The sequence below is a fragment of the Pleurodeles waltl genome, chromosome 1_2 (genome assembly GCF_031143425.1).
Source record: "Pleurodeles waltl isolate 20211129_DDA chromosome 1_2, aPleWal1.hap1.20221129, whole genome shotgun sequence".
Taxonomy (NCBI): Eukaryota; Metazoa; Chordata; class Amphibia; order Caudata; family Salamandridae; genus Pleurodeles; species Pleurodeles waltl.
Genome location: NC_090437.1, coordinates 1026085548 through 1026112548, shown reverse-complemented (window position 1 = coordinate 1026112548; position 27001 = coordinate 1026085548). Strand labels below are relative to the sequence as shown.

General features: G+C 44.4%; 1 protein-coding gene across 2 annotated transcripts in view; it reads left to right on the top strand.

The window, feature by feature from the left end:
- Positions 1 to 27001, top strand: part of WDR19 (WD repeat domain 19) — a 601305-nt gene that overhangs the window by 37146 nt on the left and 537158 nt on the right. For both annotated transcript variants that reach the window (XM_069202086.1, XM_069202080.1), the window contains exons 3-5: positions 4288 to 4353; positions 13938 to 14063; positions 19499 to 19614. In XM_069202086.1, coding sequence (XP_069058187.1) covers positions 4288 to 4353; positions 13938 to 14063; positions 19499 to 19614 — 308 coding nt within the window. The remainder of the gene's footprint in view (positions 1 to 4287; positions 4354 to 13937; positions 14064 to 19498; positions 19615 to 27001) is intronic.

Here is a 27001-nt window from a genome sequence, read left to right as displayed (position 1 = left end):
GGTGCCACTAGGCTGGTTTCGACCCCCCCCACCATCTTATTGTTGAGTAACAGATGGCACTCTTGTAAAATGTAATTGGGTTGGGTTATAGGATCAAGTGGGGGTGGGGGGTGGGAAGTGGGTCATTACTTGCATAGGCACTTCCCGGATCTGGTCCTGCTACAAGACCCTAGCCTGCAGGGTAATAACTGTAAATCCCTTCACCTGGGCCAATATAAGTAACCATGCAGGGTTCTCTGGGTGCTCCAGAATGGTGGCTATACTAACCAAGAAACAACCTCCCTTTCTCATAGACAAATGCTGGGTGAATTATCAGCTTTGCTATTTGGCTCTTTGGGCTAAATGATGTAGACAGGATACCCTAGTAGCTAGCGTCCTTGCACCTCACGAACTGCAGCAGAGGGACCTTGACAAGCTGGGTTCCAAACTAATAAGGCGGTGTCTGAATTACACATTGTGGGGGGAGACTTCAGTGACGTAATGGAGCGCCACACGTATGTCGACAACACAAGCACTTACGGATGTGGCGTGCTTTACACACGCTTTGGGTCTCATGGATTCCTGGATATTCCAGCATCCATTGGATAGACAATACTCCTTTCTTTCAGGAGTCCACAGGACCTCCTCACATCTAGACTGCTTGTTTGTCCCAGCAGACAAGGTTCAGTGGGTGCGTGAGGTGGAGTTTCTGACCAGTTGCCTATAAACCTAGCTTTGTTGCAGCCCTACAATTAGACTCACAGCTGTACTTTGAGGAAAACAAGGAATCTGTGGCTTCCCCGGTCATACTCTGTAAGGCCTATAACACCCTGCTAAGGGTCAAAGCCCCAAATATAATTTCTGTGACGAAGAAGAGCAGAGACGGACAGGTGAAGGTACTGGAGGACAAAGTATTGTCCCTGGAGTCTGTCTGGTTGCAGACGGGGCACAGGCCACATACATGTGGCTAGTAGTGGTCTAGGAGCAGTACTGAAACCTCACTCACAATACCACTTGACAGCAATACCTCTCGATGCAGGGGAAGTTGTATAAAACGGGGGATAAGACAGGCTGCCTCCTAGCATGGTTAGAAAGGTGAGAAGAGGAGTCACTTTGAGTGGCCGAGATACAGAGTGGAGAGACTGCATAAACTGACCGGCAGACAGTGCAAGCCTTTGCAACATATTATAAAACCCTAGAGGTAGGCAGCCCTGCACGCATATAGTCATAGAGGCATTCCTAGGAGAGCTCCAGGTCCTTAGCCAAGTAGCCAGGGGAGAGGGGGTGGCTTGGAGGACAATCTCTTATTGAAAGAAATTGCTTTGAGCCCCATGAAATTGGGGAAAGCACTGGGAGCAAACGGTCTCCCAGTGGAGTTATATAAAAGACTGGAGCAACTGTTTAAGCTGGAGCAACTGTTTAAGCTACATCTGTTGAATCTCTTCCACACGGCGAAAGAGGACGGAGCACTTCGCAGCGACCTTAAACATGCTGTTATTGTGGTAATCCTCAAAAAGGATCAACCTTCCAATCTTTGTGAGCCATATAGGCCCATTTCACTTTTGAACACTGAAACTAAGGTTCTGGCAACAATTTCGGCGACACAACTACCCAGGGTCACCTTCCTTGCCCACAAGGATCAAACAGAGTTTATGCTGGGGAGGGCTATGAGGCTTAATCTCCGACGTTTGCAGGTCTGGTTAGACCAAACAAAAGATTAATGGGACTTCAAGGCCATATTACTGCTAGATGCCAAGAAGACTTTCAACTCAGTTGATTGGGGGTACCTCCATTTGAACCTAAAGTGCTTTGGATTTGGCCCTAACTTCTGTAGGTGAGTGAAATTTCTATATAAGGCCCCTATGGCGGCGATAAGGGTGAACAAAGTCCTTTCTGATAAATTGGAATTGGGGAGGGGCACAAGACGGGTGGCCATTGCTCTCCCTTTAGCCCTTTTGTTTGCGCTCTGCCTGGAGCTGTTTGCATGCAGAGTATGGAGCAGAGCGGCTATAGTGGGATTTCCAGAAGTGCTCAATGAGCCGGAGCGACTATCTGTATATGTGAACAATACCCCGGACCCTGAAGCGTTGCTCCCGATGCATCTGTGTTCCACAACTTTGAGACCTACTTAGGGTACCACATGAACAGATCTTTCTAGTATCAGATGGAAAACTGGGAAAGACTGGGTGGTGTGAGTGGGAACTTTGGGATATGTAGAACAACCTCACCTGGGAACCGTCATAATGGCGAACAGAGATAGGTTCCTGGAGTAGAATCTGGATTGGGCCCTCTGTGAATTCCAGGAGAATGCAGAGAGGTGGCGTAAACCTTCTTTATCACTTACAGGCAGGGTCTTCATTTTTAAATGATTAGTCTACTTCAACTCTTGTATATTTTGCAGAATATCCCCTAGGAGATACCAGAAGCATACTTTGACAGGTTGGACAAAACACTACAAACGTTTCTCTAGGACGGGGGGAGGTGGGTCACCCGAGGATAGCCCTACAAACTCTCTACTGCTGGTGCTACAATGGGTGTATGATCAGGGCACATGAATCATGCAGCAGACGAGGACCAAATTATGAGGCAAGGCTGACTAAATTACGCAGCAAGTAAAGGCAAATTATGCAGCATAATGCAACACATTTGTATTAGCATTACCTCATTATTTTGGCAATTTTACACCTGTAAGCACTGCCTAGGAAAATATTTCACCTAATTAGTACCGATTTAGTATCCAAATAGAGCATTAACCAACTGAAAGATGACCAGCCAACCTTTGGTAAGGGCCTTTCAGTGCGCATGAACATAAGTCACTACATTTTTAGTAACATTTTATCCATTTGAGTTGGAAACATTTGATGATGATGGATTATGTGGCAAATGCGGCAAATCTATGACTATGCGAAAAGCACTGCGAACGCAGAATCACATAATTTCAGTGGCTCTGGGTATGACTCACCCAGATATAAGGGCATACTATTGGGCTTTGCAAATTCACATTATTAGTGAGCAGGGGCTCAACCCACATACTGAGCCGGCGACTGGACTAGGACAGGTACTTATGGAATCCGACCAGTACATACACTACATCTATCGACACAGAAACCGAAAACGTTTGGCGGTGCCCACACAGACCTCCCTGGAAGCATGGGATGACATTAGTAATTTCTGGGCCGGCAGGGAAAGAGAACACTGGCCATTCCACTCTGGAACTTTGGGACAGTGCTTAAAGAGGTCTGAAAACTATCAGGTTTTAAACAGTGGGAGGTCTTTGGGATCAGCTTCGTAAGAGATGTGTTGGAAGGGGGTGACTTGAGGCCCTTTGAGACACTGCAGAATGAATTTCAGCTGTTGCCCAATCAAAGATATAGATAAGTGCAACTGCTACATGTCCTCAGGGTGGAAGGGCTCAGAGGATCAGATATTCCCAAGTACGGCCCATTGGAAAACTGGGTCCTGATGGGTGCGATTACACAGAATCCAGTATCTCAAATTTACTGAGCGACCCTTAATAGTACCCCTGACAACCACCGAAAGAAGCAGATGGGAGACTGACCAGGGACCCACGGTTACTTAATAAAGAGGCAGCCTTGATGCATCCTAGGGAAGTAGCGATTAAAGCCAGATTGAGACTAATACAACTAAAACTGTTGCATTGGATATATTACAGTAAGAACAGGTTATACAAAACAGGAAGGGCCCAGAGCCCCATATATGTACAATGCCACATAGAGAAGGGCACTTTTATCCACATGATTTTGACATGTTAAAAAATGAGAGCATACTGGGGACAATGTTCCGTGCATTGTGTATATCCCGAGGTAACAGCTGTTATTTTTTTATAAAGAGACTTATGGTTGCTACATGTGATATAGCCAAAATGTGGTGGCAGACGCAGACAACGACTGTATGTGGCTAAAGGGTTTGAATATATGCATGGAGGCAGAGAGGGTGGTCCACAGTTGGGGTATTTTCCAGGAAATTCGAAAATGTTTGGGGGAACTGAAGAGTCTTACTGTTTTGAAGGGGAGGTCTTGTGTGGTGGTGAATTCCTGGCAAAGGACCCATAACTGTGCCATGTGTGGCTGCTTTTTACAGGGGTGAGAGGGTGGTTGGAGGTGGGTCCAAAGGGCTGGTTGGGGTGTTTCAATTGCGAATGATTCCTTTTTTTTTACCACTGTGCCATGTTTCTGGTGTTGCTGAATGGAAAATAAAAATAAAGATCTAAAAATTATGCACATTTGTCAATATACAACAATTTATTAATGTTTCTTTTTTTTTTTTTTTTTTTTTTTTTTTTTGCAGTGCTGATCACAATGTAAAAGTCTTTGATCGCCATGGACAAAAGAAAGATGAAATTAACTTACCAGGGTTAGTACCATATGACTGTTGCACTTCTTGCTCATTTGTTGTTCACTTTAGCTACAAGTGGGAAGCAAATCCTGTGGTGACTGACATTAGCCATCTGCTGCGTGTGTCACAAATACCACTGCTGCTCCTCATCGGCCACTGTCCAATCAGAGTTCTTTAGTGAGGGAAGAGCACCTCTTTCTCCGGAAATTGTTGCTGTGCTCTTGGATCCTCCACCCTGCAGTGCTTGCTGCTTGACTTTAAGCTGTGTTAAATACCACTCTTCAGATTGTGTTCAGACCTGCCCCCCCCACCCGCCACCTCAAGTATGAAGATAGTGGGGCCCATGCCAGCCTTCTGAAGGGATTCCACAACCCGTCAGCACTCTTGCTCCATTGATACTTACAAAAGTAATTATTCTTTAGATTAACTCTGCATCTCCTGGGAAGTGAATGCACCCAGCAGTACAGTTCAAGGGGCCAGCAGTAGGAAGACTGGTGTTAAATAAGCCCACACAAGTGCTTTTGCTATATAATTGCTTCGCCCAAGGCCCTAAAAATGTACAACGAGCATAAGAGAAATGAATCAGTGATCGAGATCTATTACAATGATTGATGAAGTAATAAACATGTCTACTTCGTGTCCACAACGTCAAGGACCTGTGGCGTTTAGCAGTGACATCACGTTTGTCTACTGTTATCGCTTGCCTGTGTTGTATGTGTATTTGATTGTCTTTGTCTCGTTGCAAGTGCACAATCTTTCCTGCCCCCCAAAAAAAATCAGTTTTCTAGAAAGTGCTCTTAAGCCGATACTGTACTCTTAGTACTCTTAGAAAGCATGAAATCTGCGCAAAACACATTTTTGTGTTCTTGACCCCTCTCCCCCGTTCCAGACCTTCACATACCCAGACCTTACACAGCCCAAAGCTCTTAGGACTTCTCTCAGGAACGTTGATGTCTTTGATCGTCGATTACAGATTTCTACCTTCTGTCAACAGTGGAGTTTTACGTGTATTTCTCCGCCACAGTACCTGGAGCTTCTTTCCCCCAACGTTAGGGAAGAGTGTAATGGTGATTCATTTATGAGGCATGCCATTTGGTCTGCTAACACACCTCTTAATATTATCTGCCTCACCTGTCTGAGAGTACTCTAGGCACCCTATTTTTAATGTAGATTTTCAAAGTTTCTGTATGAGGCTGAGAACTTACTATCCCTTTTAGTTCCATTTTGCAATTTTTCTGTTTGTTCAGCTGTGTTTCCTACAGCCTAGTAGCTCCTGTACCAATGCTTCTCACATGTTATGCGTTGAGGCTTTTGTTGTGATTGACACCCATGACATGACAGGTCATTATTCTATATTATGCCATCCTTGGGGTACAACTTGCATATGGAGTAAGGAGATACACTTTCCTTATCCTTGTCCCCATGACAATTCGGGTGCTTCTACCATTACACTATGCAAACATCTCATCCCCCATCCCCTTCCCAGTTGTCAATAGGCCATCTATATCAATAATAATATATATCACTGTTGATGGCACTGTGCTAGTAAAATAACAGTGTGCATGTTCTCATGCATATCTTGTTGCCTCCAGGCTTCCCTTGTTCAATTCAGTACCCCACACAACTATAGTATGATATTAACTCAACTCAGAGAGTGCCAGCCTAAGCAGAGCCAGAATGTCAGCATCTCTGGTCCAGATTGGCAGGAGGATGGAGAAGGTAGATCTACCAAGGTGGTCGAGTGACAACGATTCCATAGCGGAACCAAGCTGCTGTGTGACTGAGCATTGAAAAGAATAGAAGATTGAGTTGACAGACAGCTAGTCTAAATGCGCTAGGCAACACTTCTTCCAGCCTCACTTGAGGAGGAAGAAGCAAACCGAGATAGAAGACCATGGGGCATCTGGAAAATTTGTTGAGGTTGTAGAAAGAAGTGATGTGGGCTTGAGTCTCCATCTTGATGAAACATGAGAAAATAGAGAAATTTGTGATGTTGGTCAGGAAAATGGAGAACAGCTTGACTTGGGTCTAGACTGCAGTGCCATTGACTGAAGAGAAACTACAGACAATTTAAAATTGTTAAAGGCAGCTGAATCCAACATAATAACTCAGTGGTATTCTTAAATGGTGTGTCTAATGCTCACCCTGAAAGGGAGAGTTGACCAGTTGAAGAGCTCAAGAAACTGCAGAAGCAGTATCGAAAGGTGATGCAAGCCTTTTTGCAGAACGCTAGACTGTTCACAAAATTCTCTGCTGTGGACCACCCTGGCCATTACTGATTAAAAAGTGACTCCACACTACCTTTTACCACATCTAAATCATTGAAGGAAATAGCGAGTGAAACTAACCCAGTGGCCCTGCTAAACTTTGAGTGACGACAACCCATCTTGAGGAAGGTTGCATCCCTAAAGATGGAGCTGTAGGTAGAAAACAAAATAATTCTTCTCTTCCCATATAACAAGCCACAATATAAACTCAGATGAAGAGAAAGCAATTTATGGTGGGGTGAAAATAATTCTTAGGCCTAAGCATTCCAGCTTACTTATGAAACTCAATCAAATTTAACGTGATTTTAAATAGAATTCCTACCTCCAATCTTTTCTGCAGGGTCTGAAAAAGGACTCTCCCAGAGGCTGATGTGCCTTTTGTTGGTCAACGTTTGTTGGTTGTCTAGGTTGGTGAGTTATCTCTCAGACCCATTCACTGTCAAGTCTCACATGACGCTGAGCTCAGGGAGAGGGAAAGAGGGGAATGTTTGCAGAAGCAGGAGTCAGACAAAAGGTAATTGTTGATTCTCTTCCTGTTATTTTAATTTCCCCTTTCTCTTCTTTCTTTTCTACCTACTGTTTCCGTCCGTAAACTTATCCCTCACCACAACTGCAGAGTCATCCTAAATTGCAGATTGCGGTATTTTAAAATACAAAATCTGTTTTGAATATTCTGTGGTGATGTGGAAAAGTATTTGGACAAATATTTTTTTTTTTAGCATTCATTAATTTATGTGATGTTTGTCTAGCATTGTTATAATACTAAAATTCTGAAACCTATATTTCTGATGGCTATAACTACCTGTGGATTTCTCACCTTATGAATTGACCCATGCACCAGCATCCGGCGGAAAATCTTCTTCCCAGCTCTCCACGTCGTCGAGGATGTCACAATTGCACAGCTCCACGCGACTCCGTCTGACGTCACCGTGCCAATAATAGGTCCTTGCTGGCGCGCTGACGTCAGTTCCCTTTTTTCAGTGCCTTCAACGCTAACGGTTTTCTCCTAGCTCTCGCTACTGTTGACGATGTTCCATCTTGTTGCTAGTTTCTATCCAGTTTCTAGTTACAATGTCTCCTCCTAGGAAGTCGGGATGCAAGCCATGTCGAGAGTGCAGGGGTCGCATGTCGGTTACTAACCCTCATGACGATTGCCTTTGGTGGCTGAGCTCTGAGCATGACGTTGAGGAGTTTTGTTTCCTGCCAGGCCATGAATCCCAAGGCTCTGAAGGAAAGATAGGCCAAACTCTTTTTGGTCAAGGCAAAGAAGGGGCAATGGAGTCATCGTAGATCCTCTTCCCATACCTCTTCAAAGAGACATAAGAAACGGTGTCGTCATGACTCTCTGCGTCATTTGGCTCGGAGCTGGTCAAGATCAAGGTCTCCATCTCGATGGCGATGTGGGAGGTGAGTCCGACGGGTGTCTCCACAACCTCAGAGCCCTGAGGCTTCTCCGGGGCCGTCAGTCTTCGAGGTAGTGGCACCTCCGGACAGTCCTCGATTTTCACCTGCTGCTCAGGATTCCGATGTTCAGCAAGCACCGGTGCAACATGGGGATCAGTGGTATCCTACCTTCCGGGAGTGGATCCGGCGGCATTTTTAAATGCCATGTTCTCGATGTTCAATGCTATGGCCCCTGCTGGTGTCCCGGCTGGTCCCACGGGTTAGCTGGCGTTTTCATTGGGCTCCCCTGCTACATACAAGGCGGCGCCGTTTATGCCATTCTATCTGGCTGAGGGTGCCGGACCAACACTGATGACGTTGCCTCGAGGCCCCGTGGTTCCCATGATGTCGCCTTCCAGGCCTATGGCGCCAATTTCATTGCCCCGTCAGTCTACGCCAATGGTGGAGCCACAAGTGTCCTTGCCGCCGTTGGGATCCTCTCTGGTGCCAGATCCGAGTTATGTATTCGACCGAAGCCAACCTTCCTCTCCTGTTCCGCGTCTTCAAGTGTTGAAGCCAGTGTCATCGACGTCGGCCAATCCTATGTCGACGCCGAGGTTAGAGGCCAGACTGAGGTCACTTAGAAAGGCATTGAGACTTTTAGAAGAGGAAGAGTACCAAAGGCAGTTGTTGGTGGAGGGGGAGATTGTGGAGCCTTTGGGAGAATATCAAGGGCTGGATTCGGCCAGTGGGTTGACACTTCCCCAGAATGGGACCTGTCTTCACCGGGGGAGTTCATGGAGGAGGCTGCCTCCTTTCACACGGTGATTAGAAAGGCGGCAAACTTTTTAGAACTTCCATTGCCTGCTGCAGAGGTTAAGACAAACATTTTGACGGAAGTCCTTCAACTTCTGTGGATCCTTTGCTTCTGTTCAACGATGCTCTTACGGAGCCCATATTAGAGCTTTGGAGGAAGCCTGTGTCGTCACCTGCTGTTAATAGATCAGTAGCACAAAGGTACAGAGTGGCACCTGGTGATCTGGGGTTTTTATCGAAACCTACCCCGGAGAGTCTGGTTGTTCAGGCCTCTTGTTCTACACGGTCTGCTCCAGGCTCCTTCCCTGTGATTGCGTTGGACAGGGACTCCAAAAGGATGGAGCAATCCGCAAAGAAAACATTCTCTTCTTTCAGCATGGCTCTCAAGGCTGCGAATGCTACCTGTGTTCTCGGTAGCTATGTCCATGCCCTGATAGTCTCCGCTAGGGCTATGGTTCCTGACCTGCTGCAGGATGTACAGATACTCCTGTTGTTGGAGCAGGAGGTTCAGATTCTATTGTCAAAAGGTGCGGTGGAGTTGGTTCCAGAGCAAGAAAGGGGTCAGGGTTGATATTCAAGATACTTCCTGATCCCCAAGAAGGACGGTTGTTTGAGACCAATTCTAGACCTGAGGATTTTGAATTTGTTCCTCAAACAGGAACAAATCAAGATGCTGACGTTGACACAGGTACTTCTGGTGTTGAACAGAGAGGATTGGATAGTGTCTGTCGATTTGCAGGAGGCTTACTTTCATATCCCTATACTCAAGTCTCACAGGAAGTATCTCCGGTTTGTGGTGGGGTCGCAACACTATCAGTTTGCGGTCCTTCCGTTTGATCTTACTTCAGCACCTTGAGTCTTCACGAAGGTGATGGCAGTGGTAGCAGCAAGTCTCAGAAGGAATGGGGTATCAGTATTACCTTACCCGGATGATTGGTTGATCAAAGCCAAGTCTCCAGAGCTTGTGTTGCGTCACTTGCAGATGACAGCTCAGTTGTTGTTCAGTCTGCGTTTTACGATAAATGTACCCAAGTCTCACCTGGAGCCCTCTCAACGCCTCCGGTTTATAGGAGCAGTACTGGATACAACATTGAATCGTGCCTATCCTCTGCCTCAGCGGATTCAGGACATTCAGGCGTTGATTCCAATGTTTCAAAATGGAGCGGTTGTTCCAGTCCTGAAGGTCTTACGTCTGCTCGGTCTGTTCGCTTCTTGCATTCTGTTGGTCACTCATGCACGTTGGCACATGGAGGGCTCTCCAGTGGTGCCTCTGCAGGCAGTGGTGTCAACACAAAGGAGATCTTGAGGAGTCGATAACGATCTCAAGAGACGCTCAGCGGAGTTACGATGGTGGGCTGTGGACGGCAACCTTTCTCAAGGAAGGCCGTTTTCACTGCCGCCTCCAGTGGCCACGGTCATGACTGATGCTTCCACTCTAGGGTGGGGTGCTCTACTGGGGGACCTGGAGATCAAGGGTCGTTGGTATCCAGTGGAACAGACTTTTCATAAAAATCGATTAGAATTGCAGGCGATACGTTTGGCTCTAAAGGCCTTCCTCCCATCCCTTCGTGGTTAGTCAGTTCAGGTCCTGACGGACAACACTACCGCAATGCGATATATAAACAAGCCAGGAGGAGTAGGGTCATATCTTCTCTGCAGAGAAGCTCTGCGACTCTGGTCCTAGCTTCAGGACCATCGGATTTGCTTGATAGCGAATCATCTGGCCGGAGTGCTCAACATTCGTGCGGACACTCTCAGTTGACATTTTTCAGCCGATCACGAGTGACGTCTCCATCCGGATCTGGTCCTGCACATCTTTCAGATGTGGGGTTCTCCAGTGATAGATCTGTTTGCCACTTGGGAGATCACGCACAGCCCGTCATTCTGCAGCCTCCAGTATCCGGCGCAAGGAGCTTTGGGGGATGCGTTTCAGAACTTTTGGTGCAACCAGTTGCTTTACACATTTCCCCCCATACCCTTGATTCCTCGGGTTTTGAGAAAGATTCGCCAAGATCAGGCTCGGGTCATTTTAATAGCCCCGGATAGGCCAAGAAGGGTGTGGTACGCAGACATTCTCCAACTCTCGCTGTGCCCTCCGCTCCGTCTCCCTCTCAGGGCAGACCTCCTATCGCAGTCGTAGGGGCAGGTTCTACACCCATACCTCCAGAGCCTGCACCTTCATGCCTGGAGATTGAATGGGGCAACCTGAGTTCCTTTTCTCTCCCACTAGATGTAGTGGATGTTATTTAATCGCCCAAGCGACACTCCACTAAGACCGTTTATGCTGGCAAAATTCGTGGCTTGGTGTGGATGAAAGCAAATTGATCCTTTGAAAGCCCACCTTTCTAATATTGTATTATTTGCTTTGTATTTAGCAAAGAAGGGTTGTGCAGTGGCTACAGTTAAGGGTTATGTGGCTGCTCTGTCAGCCTTTCTTTGCCTACCGGATCAGCCCTCATTGTTTAAATCGCCTATTGTGATTAGGTTTTTAAAGGGTTTAGTTAATAGGTTTCCTCCCACTCCTTTTCATGTACCTCAGTGGGACCTAAATCTTGTTTTAACCTTTTTAATGGGCTCACCTTTCGAGCCCATGCACTCTTGCCCGTTAAGGTTTCTGGTGCTTAAAACAGTTTTTCTCGTTGCTATAACCTCGGCTAGGTGGGTTAGTGAGCTTCAAGCTCTTTCTGTTAAACACCCCTTTACCTTGTTTTTCCCGGATAAAATGGTGTTGAAAACCAGGGCGGCTTTCCTGCCATAACTTGTCACTCCTTTTCATACAGGGCAGACCATTACCATTCCATCTTTCTACCCTCCTCCTCACCCCTCGAAGGAGGAAGAGAGGCTCCACCGTTTGGACCCTAAAAGGGAGCTTATTTTTTTTATTGAAAGGACAAAAGACTTTTGCCTGGAGGACCAGCTGTTCGTGGGGTATATTGGACAGAGGAAGGGCAGAGCAGTCCATAAAAGAACAATCTCCAGGTGGGTCATTCTGTGTATCAAGATTTGCTACTCGTTGGCAAAGAAAGTTCTCCCTGAGGGTATCAGAGCCCATTCCACCAGGGCTAAGTCCGCTACGTCGGCCCTGGCAAGAGGGGTTCCAGTGGTGGACATTTGCAAGGCAGCAACTTGGGTGTCCCTCCACACCTTCGCAAAGCTTTACTGCTTGGACTCGGAGGTTAGGAGGGAAGGCCATTTTGCACTATCTGTATTGCAGGACTTCTTGGTGTAACCAGGCAGGATCCCACCGCCGAGTGAGGTGCTGCTTTGGGACTCTAATAATAAGGTGACTAATCTACAGGTAGTTGTATACATCAGAAGAACAAGTTACTTACCTTCGGTAACGCTTTTTCTGGTGGATACAATAGCTACCTGTGGATTCCTCACAGTCCCACCTGCCTCCCCGTTGCCTGTCTGGTTACACTTAGATATGTGGTTGTATAGGTGTATGTATATATTTATGTATTTTCCTGTATATATAAATGATGGTTTTGATTATATTGCATCATGGTAGTTTTATGTATTTATTGGAGTTATTGTGGGGTCGGTTCTCACCTGTTCTCCTCAAAGGCATGTAAACAATGGGTGAAACTGACGTCAGCACGCCGGCGAGGACCTCTTATTGTCACAGTGACTTCAGACGGAGTCGCGTGGAGCCGTGCAATTGTGACGTCCTCGTCGACGTGGAGAGCTGGGAAGAAGATTTTCTGTTGGATGCTGGTGCATGGGTGAATTCATAAGGTGAGGAATCCACAGGTAGCTATTGTATCCACCAGAAAAAGCGTTACAGAAGGTAATTAACTTGTTCTTGCTGTGTAGTCCCAGACTGTTGCTAGATAAAATAAATAAAGCCGTTGTATCTAAAGCTATGAGTGGCGCAAACGTAGAGTGCTCTAATGCTCTATTGGTAGTGACAACAAAAAGGAACTTTGTCAAACTTTAAGTTTTGCAGAACTCTCTTTTGAAGCCAAAGATTAGTCTTTTCCTGTTAAACATAATACTTACGCATGAAAAACCATGCATAGGTTGACAGTGCTAGCCAGGAATACGTTCAAGGTGCTTACCTTGACACATAAGGCAGTTTCTGGCAGTGGTCCAGAATACCTGAAAACCTATTTCTACTTTAATACACGTTGAGAACTATGGTCCAGTGTAAAACAACTGCTGACCACATAATGGCAAAATAATGTTTACCAGGTCAGGAGAAAGATCTCATCCTACTCAACTGAGTAATTTATGGAACAGCCTGCCAGATCAGATACAGTTGACAGATCAGCTGCTTCCATTTCGAAAAGCTTTGAGGATGTATCTGTTCTTCTGAACTAGTTGCTGGCTTCTTTCACAGGTGAAATTAAGCACTTGGTTGCCTAATGGGTTTAAGTGTGAAAGCAGTAGTGATGCTTTGTTATTTTTCAAGCAGGCCCACTATTTGAATGTAGTTGCATCATGCTCTGACCCCACTTTCTTTCACATCATGCTTCTGTATCCTGGTGCAGACCTCCATCCTGCCTGTCGGAGATTTCCACCCCAAAATCACCTTCACCTCCAGAGTGAATGTCTCTGAGGTTCCTGTGAGGTTCTTGTCTGCAGTGCCATCCAGTGCACCTCTTTCAAGAGCCATAGTCCTCTCTTTCACCCTTTGTGGAGTTAAGCCATGGGTCTCCTTCACTTATTTCCCCCCCCCCTCGCAGAGGTCACTGACCTCAGCACATTCCATGACTCTGCCCAAAAAACTGACATCACTGCATCAGCACTTTCTGTGGTTTAAAACTGGAATTAGTTGGCCTTAACTTGGCATCAATTGAATGATAATCTTTACTGGAATCTGACTTGTGTATGGAGACCGATGCTCAGCCCAATTTTGCTTGAATTTTACAATTTCACCTGAAGTCACCATTGGTATATTTATCTGAGTTAAATCATCTTTTTGTTTATGTGTGGATCTTAAATTTGGCAGAATCAAAACATTATCAAGTTTGGGTTACTTGAAGCAAATATCAATAGAAAGATTAAAAACCCTAAAGTATGTCTCTTTCAGCTTTTAACTTCTTTTTATACCTGTCAGTGTTTAGTTTGTAGACATATTGCAACACACAATACTTATTTTCTCGTCTCTGCTGATGCTTTGTCCTTTTTTAGAATCTGTTTTGGCATGGACTGGGACAAAGATGGAGACACCCTTGCAATTATTGCTGACAAAACGAATTGTATTTACCTGTGGGATCCCAACACAAGCAAAACTAGTCAGTTGGACAGTGGCATGAGGTAAGAGAGTTAAAGTGTGGCAAAGAATCAATTGCATACATTTATTGTGGAAATGAATCAAGTGCGTGGTTAAGTTTAGATGTAATCTTATTTGGGTGTTAATGGAGGGTGTATCTTGGTTTTCTGTAGGTGTGAATTTGTGAAAAAGCAAATGTTTATGTTAGTCAAAAATAGATGGTCGTTATAAACTTTATTACGGGGTTGAGCCTCCTCTCCCGATGCATGTTAAAGAATTTTGTAAAAAGAGATGCAGTTTGGTTAATGCAATCCTGTGGCAACCGTTACACCATAATACAGGGAGTGCAGAATTATTAGGCAAATGAGTATTTTGACCACATCATCCTCTTTATGCATGTTGTCTTACTCCAAGCTGTATAGGCTCGAAAGCCTACTACCAATTAAGCATATTAGGTGATGTGCATCTCTGTAATGAGAAGGGGTGTGGTCTAATGACATCAACACCCTATATCAGGTGTGCATAATTATTAGGCAACTTCCTTTCCTTTGGCAAAATGGGTCAAAAGAAGGACTTGACAGGCTCAGAAAAGTCAAAAATAGTGAGATATCTTGCAGAGGGATGCAGCACTCTTAAAATTGCAAAGCTTCTGAAGCGTGATCATCGAACAATCAAGCGTTTCATTCAAAATAGTCAACAGGGTCGCAAGAAGCGTGTGGAAAAACCAAGGCGCAAAATAACTGCCCATGAACTGAGAAAAGTCAAGCGTGCAGCTGCCACGATGCCACTTGCCACCAGTTTGGCCATATTTCAGAGCTGCAACATCACTGGAGTGCCCAAAAGCACAAGGTGTGCAATACTCCGAGACATGGCCAAGGTAAGAAAGGCTGAAAGACGACCACCACTGAACAAGACACACAAGCTGAAACGTCAAGACTGGGCCAAGAAATATCTCAAGACTGATTTTTTCTAAGGTTTTATGGACTGATGAAATGAGAGTGAGTCTTGATGGGCCAGATGGATGGGCCCGTGGCTGGATTGGTAAAGGGCAGAGAGCTCCAGTCCGACTCAGACGCCAGCAAGGTGGAGGTGGAGTACTGGTTTGGGCTGGTATCATCAAAGATGAGCTTGTGGGGCCTTTTCGGGTTGAGGATGGAGTCAAGCTCAACTCCCAGTCCTACTGCCAGTTCCTGGAAGACACCTTCTTCAAGCAGTGGTACAGGAAGAAGTCTGCATCCTTCAAGAAAAACATGATTTTCATGCAGGACAATGCTCCATCACACGCATCCAAGTACTCCACAGCGTGGCTGGCAAGAAAGGGATATAAAAGAAGTAAATCTAATGACATGGCCTCCTTGTTCACCTGATCTGAACCCCATTGAGAACCTGTGGTCCATCATCAAATGTGAGATTTACAAGGAGGGAAAACAGTACACCTCTCTGAACAGTGTCTGGGAGGCTGTGGTTGCTGCTGCACGCAATGTTGATGGTGAACAGATCAAAACACTGACAGAATCCATGGATGGCAGGCTTTTGAGTGTCCTTGCAAAGAAAGGTGGCTATATTGGTCACTGATTTTTTTTTTGTTTTGTTTTTGAATGTCAGAAATGTATATTTGTGAATGTTGAGATGTTATATTGGTTTCACTGGTAATAATAAATAATTGAAATGAGTATATATTTTTTTTTGTTGAGTTGCCTAATAATTATGCACAGTAATAGTCACCTGCACACACAGATATCCCCCTAACATAGCTAAAACTAAAAACAAACTAAAAACTACTTCCAAAAATATTCAGCTTTGATATTAATGAGTTTTTTGGGTTCATTGAGAACATGGTTGTTGTTCAATAATAAAATTAATCCTCAAAAATACAACTTGCCTAATAATTCTGCACTCCCTGATCCCTAAGCATAGAGTCCAAATCTTGTAAAACTTTCCCAAGAGAAATAGAGAAAAAATAATACAGGAGGTAAGGGAGCACTATTGTTTTAGACAGCGCAAAGACGATGATGTTTGTACATAGGAGAGTCCTCCATAAATGAATTTATGCCTAGCCTCTGCCCATCCCACCCACAACCTCACACCTACTTTGTCACAGAGGTTGGTGTAAATATATTTTTCTATTTCAGAAACAGTCCTCCAGAATCGTGGGGGGGTGTGTTGTTTCTTCAGAGCAACAAATCAGTGGTCCTGAGGTGCAGGAATGTTTCTCCCTGTGTGAGGAGACCTTTGATCATTTTAACTCCTCTCATCTGATATGCCTTGCATGGGTGTCCCCAATAAGAAAAATTATTTTGGAAGACTTGTATCAAATAGGGTGGGCCTAGTGTACTACATGTTGTGCTTGGTCTGTTGGGCACCACCAGTGTTGGAAACGTAGCGCTTCCCCCACTTCTAAATAAGGAAAAGGACCCAGTAGTTTTGGTGTGGTTGAAGCCGTGTCAATTGACAGTAGAACGTTTTCTCCTCCAATCTCTAAATGATGCTCTAAGTTCTCATTTGTTTCATTGTAGCTAATACTGAGACAAATAGGTTACAGTAGGTTAGCATTTGATCTCTAGTATATGGTCTCCATGTGGACTTTAGAACATGTTGCTTCATATGCATAGCACCATTTATTCCAGGATGCAGCAATATGTAAATTGTGTTCATACAAAATGAGAATAGGACTGCAGAGAAAAGTGATTTGGTATGAACAATTACACATATGAAGTGTTAATCATTACTTTGCATTTTAAACCCGTTTTAATCTTTTCCACACTAGTTTCTTGTTCTGCCTTTCTCTTCTTTTTTAAATCTTTGAGTGGCCTTGTACCCATGGACCCACTTTTGTAGAATGTTTTTTCTCTGTGCATAGTTTGTGCCGGTGGTTGCAGGTGGTAGACTCCGATGTTCATTTTTGGACATATTTTTCATTGTCATACTTTGACCCAGAGCAAGATACTAAAAGGGAGTAAGAAAGAGGAAAGGAAAGATAGGAAAGCAACCACAAGGGTAGAACGCAGGGATGGAAAAGACCAAGCAAGAGTGAGGTAAAGAGACAGGAAGTGTAGGGTGTCAAAAGAAAGAAGTTTGAGGTAGAATCAGCACTTGTAAGTGTTGGTGTATTCGGCAGCCCCAGGATTCGGCTTGCCTAAGAAAATGCCTAAGAAAATCTTTGAGGCCTGGTACCTAGATTTTATTATTATTTTTGTCATTTAAGCATTGGACCTTAACTCATCGTCAAAATACCATGTATCTTTCTCCCACTTATTACCTCCATGTCTGATTGTCCCTCTTCCCACCAGGACTAGAGATATCTGTACAATTCTGTATTGGTAATATGGATCTATTACTCCCTTCATATTGGTTGTAGCCAAGCCACTTTTGCACTTCATTTGTTGCAGAGCTGTGACCATACTTGAACACTGGATTGGGATGTTTCTTTCCATCCTTATTACATAGATGTCTTGTTCTATTATTCTCCCTTAATTTCAGAGAAGTGTCTGTTCCCATTCATTCCAAGCATGCCTATATGTCTCCCTATCCCTATCCCTATACATCTCTGTGCATCTTTCCATCACAGCTTTCATTGTCTTCCTCTTCATCAGTTTCAGGAGACATCCTTGCCCACTCAACATTGCCTGCTGTGATAATGCTGTAACCTTTAGCTGGAGGTATGGTTTTTCCATTCTCCATACGTTTCAGAGATGCATCTCACTCCCTATTTGTCACAGGCTGTCTCTCCTATTTCTGGTTGCATACATTTCTGTAATCAGTCACCTAACTCTCAGTAATTTTGGGGTGTCTCACTTTCTGACCACTCATTGCAGTAATACAGTTTATTAGTTTCAGAATGCTTCTCTCAGATGTCTCCCCTTCCTTATTGTCCCATTAGTAGCAGGTATGTTTCTGCCTCTCAGCCATTAGCAAAGAACAATACAAAAGCGATGGATGGAATTCTTAAATTAATGTCAGCCACTGATAATTACTCAGGCGCATCTCAATCCATTGTTCTTTGGTCCACCATCCCACCTCAGATAATACCTAATCATGTAGTCCTGCTCCCAAAGGAACAATCCAGCTGAACTGCTAAGCCATATCTTCTCTGAAGCAGAACACAACTAACCCAAGTACAGTTTGGGCCTACTTGTTCCTCTTTAGTGAGGTGGAACCCACGCCTGAAGAGGTCAAATTAGGCCAAAACCAGCCTTGAGTTGCTTATGCTCCAGTTCAAAGAGGATCTGGCTTGGCAGTTCAACATGGAATATTCCTAGTGGTGCAGGACCAAGGCTGATTTGCATATGGCTGGGTCTGATCTGAGATGTTATGGTGGGCAAATAAAAAAGATGGCTTGAAATGCTACCTAGAGTAAATTAACAGTGTTTGAGATTACACACATTCATTCCACACAATTCCACACCACACAATTCCAATCCAACCCACATATTTCCACTCCACACCAAATGCATCCACCCCATAACACATTGGTAAAAGACATTGTCATTTACAACGCCAATAGCTCTAATTCTCGCGAAAGCGAGACCTATTGGCTTTGCCTTTGCTTGTTTGTATTTTTCTACCATTAGCTGCAGAGAGCTCTTTTTTCTGGCTCTCCTCTCTCCTTTTCACTCCAATGGCTGTCCAAGCAACTACCAAGTCATTTTTAGTTTTAACCTGAAAGGTGGACTGAATGTATGTGTAGAGGAAAAGGTATGCTAATAGAACATACAGGTTACAAGCTTTAGAAGTGCACAACAGCTGCCAATATTATTGGTATAAATATAAGGGGTAAACTGTAGGTTAAACAGGGAAAACCCACTAAATAATGATGAAAAGAGGCCACTACTGCGTTGGTGTAGGGACCTCGAGAAAGAAGGTGATTTCTTATAAGAACTTGTCTAATTACAGTTTTACCTGCTTAGACTATGCATGAGAGAACAAACTGCAGGGACAGAGTTCAGTTTATGAGGATGTCCCCCAGTCTTTGAAAACTGGGGCATCTGTCATGCATAACATTCCCTGAGGATAGATGTGCAGAAGAGAGGGTTTGGTCTTTACCCAGTTGGTTGCGCAAGCTCTGATTTTAGCCAAAGATGTGCCTTGTGTTTTCAAGTTTGTCTTTTATTAAAATCTTTCATATCAATGCAGCATTGGTTTCCTGCATGGCAGTGTTTTAGATTACTGTATATGCCCCAATGCAGCCCTTGGTTTTGCCTTTGTCGCTGATGAGCTTTGTAAAAAATATTTTTAACTACCAAAATGGTATACATGTCCTCAGCCATTCCAGGTAAAAGGTTATATTGTTGAAGTCAATAATATTATTTAGCAATTGTTGAAATACTCAGTTCATTCCACCAGACTCAAAGTTTTATGTTCAATTGCTACAATTTTTTTTTTTACTATTGTAAGTACTTACAAAATAGGTGTTTATACCTCTTAAAAGGTTTAATAAAAAGTGATATAATTCATAATGTTTTTTTTTTTTTTTTTACAGAGATCTGATGTCTTTCTTGCTTTGGTCGAAAGCTGGGTCTTTGCTTGCTGTTGGAACATCTAAGGGCAACTTGCTGATTTATAACCTTCAAACATCTCGCAAAGTTCCTGTGCTTGGTAAGTGATAGCAGTCACCGCTTTATATATATCTTTTCATTAGTAACTTTCCAGGCATGATAAGGATATATTTGAGGGTACAGTTCATCACATGCATGTATGTAGAATACAGACAACTGTCTAATCAGTGTTTCATCCCTTAGTGTCCCTTAGTATTAACAGTAATACAATCAAAATCCTATTTTAATGCTTACCGTCTGATGATTGCATCCTTGAAGCACTGTAGATATCACTGTTTTTATCCAACTCCATTTTATTAGGACAAACTTGGCATTGGGCTTACTGGCATTCAGGCCACAAGTTGCAACAGTTGACACTTAGCTAGCTGAACTTTCACAATGAGAGCAATTTAGAGATGTAGAGAAGGTTACATCCATGGAATTTCCTAAGATGTTTAGCCGAAATATAACATACTTTTGTGGAGCACAGGTTCACTGTTGCCATGGTGGCTTCCAAATTTGGTTGCATCTTCCTTGTATTTTTACATCTGTATTTTTTTTATAGTTGTTTGGCATTCCTTGTAGATCAGCCTTCTCCAACGAGTAGCTTGTGAACTACTGGTAGCTCTCCAGCTACCTCGATGTAGCTCTCCTGAGTGTAGCCCAGCCGTTTAAATTAGAAGCTTTTGCTTTGCTGAATTAATATACATATACCAAAACCGATATTATTTATTTGAGATGAAAATGTGATTTTCAGAACTCATAAGCTGTTATTTTAATATAAATGGCTGCATTTCTAAAATATATATATAATGCTGATATTTGAGTGATAAATTATGTGACACTGGAGAGACGTTTTACATATGTTATGTATTACCCATGTAGAGGCATTTCATGTGGACAAAGCTTTTTATTACATCACTGCTGGCAACCATGTCGGATGCACTGAAGTGATTGCTGGTACTACCCATGCAAATTATTGCCACTAATGTAACCTTGAATGATGCAAACACTATTACAACACTAAAAACTTTAGTAGCTCTTGATGAGTTTTACTGAACATAAGCAGCTCTTATTACAGAAAAGGTTAGATGCCCCTGTTGTAGATAATAATAGTAAGTATTCTACATTGTAGGGAAAGCGCCTTTAAGTATGTAATGAAATTCCAGTTCAGAAAGTCTATTTCAGTAGAGACAAATTGTAGACAAATGAAATTGTGTGCATATATGGTCATGGTTATTTTGGAGATTTGACGGGCATAATGAAGAACTTTGTAAATAAAAAATTTAATTTGTCACATAGTGGAAGTACCCTTCATCATGGCGCAACAGTGACCAACCTTGATTCATCGTGTTCATCAACATCAAGATTCATCAATATGATGATGACCCACAACTTTGCTTGAAAGTCTCCTGTGCTTCAGACATCCAGTGCCTTAAACACCACTTGCACGTCATCCAGACCTAAATGTTGAGTGCCTGCCTGAAGCTCAACCCAACTATGCAGATTCATGTTATGTGCAAAGAACAGCAAACAAGAAACCATACAAATGTGTCTTGATGGCATGAACCTTGACAGCTTCCTACCTGAACTTTCACCTAATACCACATTTCTTGCATTCACCCTAGACACCAGCCACAGCCTCAAGGAGCATATTGCCAAAAAAGACAGTCTGGTACCAGCCGTCTCTTATAAAGAAAGTAAAACTTGTTCTTCCAGAAAGAGATGTCAGAACTGCTGTTCAGGCCCCCATAATCTTGCACCTAGATGGTGGTAATGCCCTACTAAATGACTTCATAGACTATACAGTGGCACCCAATAAGGTCACCCTACACACCTCATCACATCTCATCCGGGTCCTAAATAAAATATGATCACATCATCCCCATCCTGATAGAACTACATTGGCTCCCTTTGCCAGCCTGCAGCAGCTTCAAAAGCAGCTGTTTTTTACAAAGCCATTACCACCAGCCCCCTGCATATCTTGCCAATAAACTCATATCACTGGTGGTTTGCTGCACACCGGCAGCTAGGACACCAGCAGATAGCAGACTATGGACCTGATTTAGCTCACCATGTGACAGATATCCTGTCTTCTTTATCACCAGTGCCATAGGATATAATGCACTTGGAATAAGATGGATGGGATATCCGTCATTTTATAATGGAGTAACCCCTCTAGCAAACTCTCAGTCAGGCCCTTAGAAGTGTGAAAAAGAAAACCCAGGCAGCAGGCCTTTTCCATATATTTACTCAGAATTTTCCCTGTATCAATCAGGACCGCCCCAATACTGTTCCAGTTTAGGAAAGCGTTGAAGACCCACCTCTTAAAAGGACACTATATCAAAGTGTATTGACTGTCCTCTCCCAGCTGCCCCTCCTATCACGTCTTGCCTTTGACTTTGTACAGTGCTTTGCTGCCTTTAGGCTAGGTTTGTGCTATATAAATACCCAATACATACATACATATATACATACATACATACATACATACATACATACATGTTTGTAGACAGAGTACCTCAGCAGATATCTACATGTGAACAATGTGAGTCCTATCTGAAATTAAAAATTGGTTGATATTCATCAGATGCAAGCGCTAGGACTTTTGAATAGTCACCTCTAGTCGTAGAACAGTCAGTGGGCCGTAAAAAAAGATTAAAATTCACTATTTGTTGCTGTATGATATCCTTCATGGCATAGCATACATAGCTTACATCACTCACAGTTCAAACGAGCTTAAGGTGAAAAGTAATAGTTTCACTTATAATAGACTTATAAGGGTATATCTTATTCACTAGGCATCAGGGGCCAGATGTAGCAACTTCCCAAATTGCGACTTGCAAATTTGCAAGTCCCTGTGACTCGCAAAATTGCAAGTCGCAATTTGGGATGCAGAAAGGTGTCTCAGACACCTTCTGCGAGTCGCTATGGGGTCTCAAAGACCCACCTCATTAATATTAATGAGGTGGGTCGCAATTTGCGACCCCCATAGCGAGTCAGGGCACTCATGGGGATGGAGGCCTGCTGGGAACAGCAGACCTCCATATCCGTGACTGCTTTTAAATAAAGCAGTTTTTTTTTTTTTTCAAAGTGCAACCCTGCACTTTGAAAAATAAACCGAAACCTTTTGTTTCGGTATTTTTCAGGGCAGGTAGTGGTCCATTGGACCACTGCCTGCTCTGAAAAATTATTTTTTGGTCCAGTCACAAAGGGGAAGGGGTCCCATGGGGACCCCTTCCCGTTTGCGACTGGGTTACCATCCACTTCAAGTGGATGGTAACTGCGAGTCCATTTGTGACCGCGCATACCAGTGCGACTCGCAAATAGGAAGGGAACACCCCTTCCTATTTGCGACTCGGAAATGCATTTTGCGAGTCGGTTCCGACTCGCAAAATGCATTTCTACATACCAGATGGGCTTTAGCGACTCGCATACGGCGTTTTTCGCCGTTTACGAGTCGCTAAAGCTTTCCTACATCTGGCCCTAACACCCTTGTACTTGGGCTTAGTTCAGTCAAAGCAAAAAGGTGCCCTCCTACCAGAATCGTACCAGCCATCTACATAGTAGAAGCAATGGATGTCATTGGGGGTTGTCAGGGATCTCAGTTGTGACCTTTAGGCCACCTATTGCAACCTTGCCATTTTGTTTTTAACCCCTGGCTCCCATTACCATTGTTCAAGACCTGGCAATTAAATTGTTTGGCCCCTAGCAAAAATGCATTCTGTTTATGTTTGACATTTTAGACACTTTTTTTCTTACAGTTCCAGTCTTCTACAGTATGATGCTAAACGCATTATTGTGAGGTGGCAGTAGTTGCATTATCATGAATACAAAGCACTGGCAATATCGTGGTGTGCACTTGCAGCATATACTGGCACTTTCCACAGAGCAGTTTCTTTCACTTTCCTGGTAAGCTTCTGGTATTCCAGGACACACTTAGAGAAATGCTTTGAATACAAATTATGGGAAATTGATTGTGTCTTGCCCAGAGCTGTAATGCATGTTATTCTCCAGGATTAGAGGTACATGGATTTTAAGTCAATGAAGTATACCAGGAAAAAGGGCAGAGGTTTAAAATGTTCTACTGTGAACTGCAGTAAGAGCTTATGATGCAGGATTTGAAACCCTGGTGTTAACTACATCTAAGGTTTGACTAATTGTAGAAAAGTACCCTGTTTCTTAGCATGGTTTCCACCCATTTTCTTCCTGTTGTCAGTGTGTTTGACTATGTCCACTGGGATGCTGCTAACCAGCACCCAGTGGTTATGCTCTCTCCATTAAAACCTGTTAACTGTATCTTTTTCTCCTCACATTTGGCATACTGGTCCCCCATGTAAGTCCCTAGAATATGATACCCAGGTACCCAGGACATTAGGGTACCAGGGAATCCCCATGGGCTGCAGCATGCATTATGCCACCCATGGTGAGCCCATGCAAAATGTTCTGCAGGCCTACCATTGCAGTCTGTGTGAAAGGGTGCATGCATCCTTATCACTACACGTCACTGAACCAAGTCACTGTGAGTCACCCCTTTAGCGGGCCCTCAGATCCCACAGGGCAGGGTGCAAGTACCTGTGCGTGAGGGTACCACCTGCAATAGCCCCCACGAACTCCAGTTCCATTTTCCTAGACCTTGTGAGGGGGGGACCCCATTTTATGCGTGTACTGGACATAGGTCACCACCTATGTCCAGCTACATAATCGTAACTCCGAACCTAGGCATGTTTGGTATCTAACATGTCTGAATCCTACCCCAATATTGTTGCAGGTATTAGACGTATGATCCCATGCAGTCTGGGGGCTCCTTAGAGGACCTCCATTGCTACCACCAGTCTTAAAGGGTTTTCCGGGCAGCCCAAGGTGCTGCCACCCCTCAGACAAGTTTCTGCCCTCTTGTTGCTTGGTCTGATCAAGCTCAGGAAGGCAGAACAAAGCATTTCCTTTGGGAGAGGGAGGTAACACCCTCTTCCTTTTGAAATATGTGTGACTGACTTGGGAAGGGTAGCCTCCCCAAGCCACTGCACGTTTGAGGCCCTCTGTGCATAAACCAGTCCACACCGGTTCAGGGATCCCCCAGTCACTACTCTGGTGCGAAACTGGTCAATGGAAAGGGGAGTGACCACTCCCCTCTCCATCACCACCCCAGTGGTGGTGCCCAGAGCTCCTCCAGAGGGTCCCTGGGTTCTACCATCTTGAATCCGAGGATGACCGGGACCTCTGGGAGCATCTGAGTGGCCAGGCCAGGCAGGTGACATCAGAGCCCCTTCCTGATAGGTGGTCACCTGGCTAGGTGACCAATCCCCCTTTCAGGGCTATTCAGGGTCTCTCTCTTGGGTGGGTCCTCAGATTCAGCTTGGAAGATTCCTCTACAACCTTACTTCGAATTCTAGCCACAGGAACCGCAACTGGACCCTCCAGGAACAGATAATCTGCATCCACGAAGAAGATTCTTCCTGCAACATTGTTTCCACTGCGCCTTCCAGCTTCTGCAACAGTTCCCCAGCTGTGCATCCCTTGAGGGCGGCAAGTCTTCAGTCTGCACGAGAAGCAAGAAGGAATCTCCCTTGGAGTGAAGGTGTCAATCCCCTGCATCCGCAGGCACCAACTGCAACGACGACCAGCTGCATGGATCTCCTCTCATCCTGAGCTGCATGGATCCTGCATCATGGGTGGTGGTCCAGCGTAGTCCTCTTGGTCCTCTCTGCCAACTGACTTTGGTGGAGGTAAGCCCTTGCCTTCCCACGCAGGACACTACCTGTGCACGCGTCTCTTGCCGCTCCCAAGGCTTGTTTGCATCTCCTCCAAGGGATCTTCTGGCTGTGTGTAGCTCCAGACCCCAGCACTCCTTCCTGCGACGCACAGCCCTCTGCATGGTTCTCCTGTGGCGTGGTACCCTTCTTCAGTCGTGCTGCGTGGGCTCTTCTGCGACTCCTGTTTCCCCATCCTGTGGGTCTCCTGTGGCTGCTGCCTTTGCTTCTGTGGGTTCTCTGTGGTGCTGAGGGTCCACTCTGAGTCCCCCCTCCCCTATTGAGTGCTCCTGGGCCTTGCTGGTCCCCGGCAGCTCCACTTTTCACCAACTGGGACATTTGCCTTTGCCAAGGCTTGTTGGTGGAATTCCTGCACTGGCACCCGACTGCAGTTCTCATTCCAGCGTGGGACGTCATCTGCATCCTTCAGGAACTCTTCTCCGGCTCCAGGGCTGCAGTGCTGACCTTCTCATCACTGTCGACCAACTTCTGCAACTACAGCTGGGTGCGTAGTAGCTCCTACACCTCCTGAACTCCGCTGTGACTCTTGGACTTGGTCCCATCTCTCCACAGGACTTCCCCTCCAGGAATCCACCACTGGTTTCTTGCAGTCTTTTGTGGGGTGTCTTTTTTTTCCCTTCCTTTTGGGTGGTTTGTGAAATTCCAGTGATTTACTCCTGCTTTCCTGGTCTGTGGGAGGGGTACTGGGTTACTTAGATGTTTGGTTTTCTAGTATTCCCAGCTCTCCTCTGCACATTCCTCTAATCTGGGGGGGAGCCTGTGTTTGCATCCCATTTTATTAGTATATGGTTTGGCCTCCCTCTAGGGTCACTGTTGTCTAACTGTACTTGCACTGTTTTCTAACCTTTTCTATGCCTATTACTGTTTACTAGTGTATATAATTAATGTATTACTTACCTCCTATTGGAGGGTTGCCCTTCTAGTACTTTGTGGTATTTTGTGAACAAAAATAAAGTGCCTTTATTTTTGTACAACTGAGTGTTTTCTTTCATGTATGTAAGTGCTGTGTGACTACAGTGGTTTTGCATGAGCTTTGCATGTCTCCTAGATAAGCCTTGGCTGCTCATCCACAGCTACCCTTAGAGAGCCTGGCTTCCAGACACTGCCTACAGCTCACTAATAGGGGTACCTGAACCTGGTATAAGGTGTAAGTACCTTAGGTACGCACCACACACCAGGCCAACTTCCTATACCAATGACAACAGAGGTCAGAAAGAGATGGAAGAACCCAGATGCTGCATGGGTTTGAAAGAAATTTAAAGCTTAATTGTCAGCCCAGTTGATGTTAATTTGCCCCAGCTTGATATTTAGCACTGTATTACATATTGCAATAGTGTGCTATTGATTTCTTTGTGTAGCTGTTAATGAGCTGATACCAATACAGTTAGTTTATCAAAGTGGTTACTGCTCTTTTGCAACAGCAAAGTTTGGTGTTCTATATGGTCTTTCAAGGCAAAATAAGGACATTGTTTTTTCCTCCTGCAGAAGAGTATCGATTGTTGCAGAAACTAATAGAGCATAGGAAGACACCATAACCTTATACAATACTGTATTAATTAGCAACTCACTAACACTTAAACTACCACTACACTAGCTGTATATGTAATATGACCTCTATAAAAATCTATATTTTATATAACAGACAACTACTATTATTTGATGATACTGCAGAAACAT